This window comes from Lolium rigidum, chromosome 5 (genome assembly GCF_022539505.1).
Source record: "Lolium rigidum isolate FL_2022 chromosome 5, APGP_CSIRO_Lrig_0.1, whole genome shotgun sequence".
NCBI lineage: Eukaryota > Viridiplantae > Streptophyta > Magnoliopsida > Poales > Poaceae > Lolium > Lolium rigidum.
In genome coordinates, this window is record NC_061512.1 from 81,121,234 (window position 1) to 81,126,320 (window position 5,087).

At 44.1% G+C, this 5,087-nt stretch overlaps 1 protein-coding gene across 1 annotated transcript; it reads right to left on the bottom strand.

Moving 5' to 3' along the window:
• Positions 1–201: 201 nt before the first annotated feature.
• Positions 202–4,716, bottom strand: LOC124656156 (deaminated glutathione amidase, chloroplastic/cytosolic-like). The gene is made up of 10 exons (XM_047194951.1): positions 4,429–4,716; positions 4,005–4,076; positions 3,480–3,616; positions 2,963–3,091; positions 2,496–2,554; positions 1,526–1,638; positions 1,300–1,392; positions 827–929; positions 493–575; positions 202–393 (listed from the first exon to the last, which is right to left on the bottom strand). Exons 1-10 carry the CDS (start codon positions 4,714–4,716, stop codon positions 352–354), a joined length of 1,119 nt encoding a protein of 372 aa, XP_047050907.1. The 3' UTR covers positions 202–351.
• Between the last annotated feature and the right edge of the window lie 371 nt (positions 4,717–5,087).

The following is a 5,087-nucleotide window of genomic DNA, read 5'->3' on the forward strand; positions in this document are numbered from 1 at the left end:
TTGGAGGTGAATGGCGGCCTTTAGCTGACTAGCAAAAGAAGCAACATTCTTTTCCAGGAATCGCATGTTCTTGCTCCGCGCTTTTGGTTCAGGCAAGCCCCACGCTCATACTCATACATCGCATGCTCTTGCCAAATTACGGCATATAAGGTGCTCTGAGCCAAGTACCATTGCAGCTTATTTTATTCTACACCATATCTCACTGAAGTCGGTAATGGAACTATTGGATCATTTTCTCAACAAAATGGCAGTTACACACAAGAAGAATCTCTGGAATGTGGAAAAGAGCGCGAACCGTGCAAGGCCAGTTCTCTCATAAGATGATAGTGACGACTCTAATAAGCGTGGCAGTTACAATGATGAGGATTTCAAGATGCTGTCAAACTTGCGCTGCTGCAAAACATAACAGTTAAAACATTACAGGAGTAACAGGAGTACAGCTTCTGGAGTACTTCGACGGAAGTACAAAGATGGCATACGAGACACTGTTACCTCGGAAATTGGCATTTTGGTTCGCACAGCCTCAACTTTTGACAAGTCGATATCTGCTACTGCAAATCCAGTGGACAGTCGATCTGTAGAAAAAAAATTATATTACAATCAAAAGACCATACAAGTGGCAATACATTGTAGAACTTGTTCCACATATTGTATTGTAAACATTGAATAAAAGACGAACACAAAATTATCAGCATATAAAAGAAAGGCACTCTTGATGGTTCTTATAACTAAAGTAATATACAAAATCTGAAAAGGACCAAAGATAATATCCCAAGTCTCAACACAAGAATCATAACTTAAAATTAAATAAAATGAAAAGCTATACCTGGAAGTCGAGCTATAACTACTCCCCATGGGTCAATAATTATAGAATCACCGTAGCTTTCTCTTTTCTCATTGTGTTTTCCAGCTTGAGCCGCAGCAATAACCTGGGGAATATTTGAAAGTTATTTTTAAGTTGCCTAACTTAGAAAGCTAACAAACAATTTTGATATTTCTCTGAATTCCATATAATGCCAAGGCTTTTGAAATAAGCAAAGCTCGACTGTTTTGAATCTCCAACCAGAGACCACAAATTATTCACCTCCACTGCTGCGATGTGGTTCAAACATGTGTTCCATGGTGTGAAACTGCCAACACAGTAGGTATTTGACTAAAAAAAAATCTGACATTAACTTTTAATTTATCGTATCATGCTGTGTCAACTATATGAAACATTAGAACCCTACATGTAAAGCTGAAAAAGAAAATCCTACATGCAAAAGTTAACGAGCAGCAAAAAGGGTTAGATTTACGTACATAACATTTTGTCTCGATTGCACGAACACGAAGAAGAATTTCCCAGTGTGCCTCCCCGGTTACCTTTGTGAACGCAGATGGTACAAGCAAGAGCTAACAAAAGATGAAATTATAAGAAAATACTAGAAAAGTATGCAATTGTTTTGACATTTTGAAAGGGGTATGAATGCATGATGAAAAAGATCTTAATATAAAGCCAGCTTAAATCTTATGCATACACAATCACCTGTGCTTGGTGCTTAAAACGCAAACATTGATAAATCTCTGGAAATCTCAAATCATAGCAAACCGTAAGCCCCAATCGTCCAAAAGGGCTATCCGCCGCAACGACAGTATCACCTGATAAGATAGTAGATATATCATGAAAAATCACATATAAATGTGAAGTAGAAATCAATTGGATACTCTGCAGGTACTATTAGAGTACTATGTTGAATCCCTTCCGCAGTCAAGAAAAGCTGAAATATGGCAGCTTGGTTGGTTGGGTTTTTTGGAAAAAATATCTTGGTTAGTTGGTTGGTTGAATGCGCAGAACAGTGTAAAATTTACTTATCCTTATACAATTTCCTAATGATCTAAGCAGATAAGATTTTCTACTAGAAATAACATTTTATAAGAGAATGAGAGAGCAATAAGCTAGTTTTCCAGTTTATGCTGAATTTCTGATACAAAGATCCTGTCGAACGTCATTGCAATATCATTCATAATCACTGGCAGAAGACATGCATCAGTGTGAAAAGAACAGATAATTGCAAGACTTTCTAACACTTACTCGCTTAGCTTGACAGCACAGAAAACACTAATATTACCAGTGATACATATTTACTGTCTTACAAAATCTACTAAGACGGTAAAGATCATTGAAAATTGCAAACCAGATACAGCATATAAAATTTTGTAGAAAGTTTAGGAATCCAGAATAAACAGGGCACAGAATACTGCTGCCAGTCGAATATGATCTCTATCATTTGAAGTTGTGTAACTAAATGGCATTAAGAAAAGTAACGTCAAGTTAGAAACTAAAGCTAAATTTAACATGAGTAAATTTATAGGACACACTTATGCAGCACCATCGGTATAAATGATTTGAAAAAAAATGCAACAGATAAAATGGCCGTTTGCTCTTTGAGGACCCACAAACATTTAGCACATAATAGAGAAAACTGGGAAAACTTTAGAATTTAATAAGTAAACACCTGCTGTCGTGAATCGGCTTTCCTTATACACCATATTGCCAGGTACATCGACATCAAACCTTCAGCATAATAATCCCAATGTGAATAACCAAACTACAGTGTTGCAAATGCACCACAACAAGAAGGAAAAGGTAAAGGAAGAAATAAGCAATAGTCATTTACCCAAAGTTCATTATTCAGACGGACGTTCAGAATATAGCTCTGTGGCTTCGTGGTTGCTAAGGTATATTTATTAAAATCCATGGCCTGCCAAAATGTAGTCACGGTCAATGTTTCTCTTATCCGGAAGTGACAATATATATGCAGCATATAACACTTGAATGCATCTCATCGTTCCCTTACCTATGTAAATTGAAAACCTACTTTTCAACATTCTATGGATGCCATAGAATAGGCAGCTAAAATAAAGTGCTTCCAAGTATTTCTGAAAGCAAATTTCTCCCAAGAGCCATGGAAGAGGCACTTACAAATGTATTTTTTGATATGAGCTCCTAACTTTTCCAGAGTCATCGATTAATACGTGAGTATTGTACTGGTGTGAATCATCCGGCCCTTTCTCTTGAAACCCTCCAAGAGACAACCACATACTTGAGTCACTGCAGAATGAAGCTAAGGTAAAGGACCCAACAGCCTAATTCACTCATTCAACAAAACTTAAATCACAAATGAAAATCTGGTGTCAATACACAGCTGGAGCAACACATACACTTGTGTTCTTATCCGTACAGGCTAAAAGATGTACAAAGGAGAAAGACGCATACTGAACATATGGTTAGAAGATTCATTTGTAAGATGGCGTACTGAGTTAGACACTACGAAACAACGACTGCTAAATCTAAAGAGTTGATACAATATAAACACAAAGGCTAGTAGCTGAAGTAGATCAGGAAATCAAAAGATATACTATAGTCACTACAAAATCCAAATGAGAAGGCTCTGCTGTGAGAATGGCAAAAGAAAATTGAGAAATATGTTCTTACTGACTTTGCAAGTGAGCAGTATCTCTGCATTATTGGGCCATCCAATGATTCGGCTATCTTAACCGACTCTCCATCCTTGGATCCTATGAATGAGAAGACCTCAGGGAAGCAGAGAAATTTCACTCCGGCGGCAGCAGCTTCCTACGAAAAGATCATCTCAGGTTGGTCTACTCTGCGTTGATCTGGTATTCTAGTATAAAGTGGAGTAGGAAAACTGAAAGGAACAGCACTGAATATTGCAGGAAGAATAAAGCCAATGAAGACACCGATAGAGCATAGAGCTCAGTTTTCGTGCATCCCTGATCCCACAAGAGCATATGATATCTAATGCCGATTTTTCCATCCTATTTCTAGTTTTCGTGAGACGAAATGCAACCATTTCTGCAACTCCACAGCGAGAACACATTGCCTGATAGCTACACGCGGCAATTAGAGGCTTAGCTGCAGTTCCAAATCGCAGCAGGTGATCAGCTCTAATATCGCGGCGGCACGGCCGTGCAGGGTTAGGGTAAGAGAGTGAGGGGCTTGCCTTGGTGAGGCGGGAGCAGGTGGCGTAGTTGGCGTCCAGGTCCCCCATACTAGTCCCTGACAGTGGATTCACCTGATTGGATTAGATACATCTGTGATTCAGCTTGTGCAAGTTGTGGCACACAAAGGTGCTTGGAGCAGCAATAGTCTACCAGTGTCAGGAAAGATACGTATTTCAGAAGTGTGATGTGTTCTGCATGATTCATGGCTTTGTGAGTGAGGATAAGAATGTTTATCACATCAGGACTGAGTGGGCTCGTGGTTTCACCTGATTGGATGACATAGGGCTGTAATTCATCTTGTGCAAGTTGTGGCACCCCCAGCTGCTTGGACAAGCAATGGCCTAAGTGTCAGGGAAGACAGAAATTTCGATTTGGTGAACTTCATAAGTGACTCTCGCGACCGCGTCGTCCCCCGCGGGCGACGGGGCCGCGCCGCCACTCCCCCTCGTCTAGCTCCCCCTCCTCCCCTTCTCCTCCGCCGTCGTCGGCGTGCGTCGCCGGGCAAGGCCCGGGCGGCGCCGGCGCCGGCGGCCCTCGACTTTCCCTCTCGGCGCGGCGCCCGCACGGGTAGGTGCGGCCGGGAGGTGCTCCTCGGCCGGCGGCGGTCCGGCGTGGCGGGGTGAGATCCCCACGTCGGGTGGGAGGAGGGGTGGCGGCGCGGCCGTTGGCGGCGGAGCGGCACAGGCGGCGGAGCGGCACAGGCGGCGCCATGGCAGGGCCGCTCGGCCCAGATCTGGGCCCAGGCAGGGCCCGGAGGGGCACGGCGGTGGCTCTGCTCTTGGCACGCCGGCGGCGCTCCCTGGAGGAAGAGAAGACAGGGCGGCGGTGGGTGGGCGGCGGCGGCACCTCGGCCGGCCAGCCGCAGCGTAGCGGCGGGGCTTTACGGGCCCTTTGGGTCCGGCCGGGCCGGTTCGGGCCTGGTCCGCCTCGTAGCCTCGTCCGGTCGGCTACCGCGAAAGCGGTGGAGGCAGCTCCCTCCCGCGTGGCTGCGGTGCTGCTACCCCCGTCCCCGCTGCATCCCTTCTCTTCGTCTAGGCCTTGCTCCGGTGACCACAGTTAGGCGGCGAGGATGGCTACAAGAC

Bases quoted from the DNA above. Each gene is read 5' to 3' on its own strand.
- LOC124656156 (XM_047194951.1), bottom strand. From the start codon at position 4,716: ATGGCGCCGCCTGTGCCGCTCCGCCGCCTGTGCCGCTCCGCCGCCAAC. The intron at 3,617-4,004 runs GCAAGCCCCTCA...ATCTTTTCGTAG, and splicing joins CCTGCTCCCGCCTCACCAAG to GAAGCTGCTGCCGCCGGAGT. The intron at 576-826 runs GTATAGCTTTTC...TTTTTTCTACAG, and splicing joins AGTTATAGCTCGACTTCCAG to ATCGACTGTCCACTGGATTT.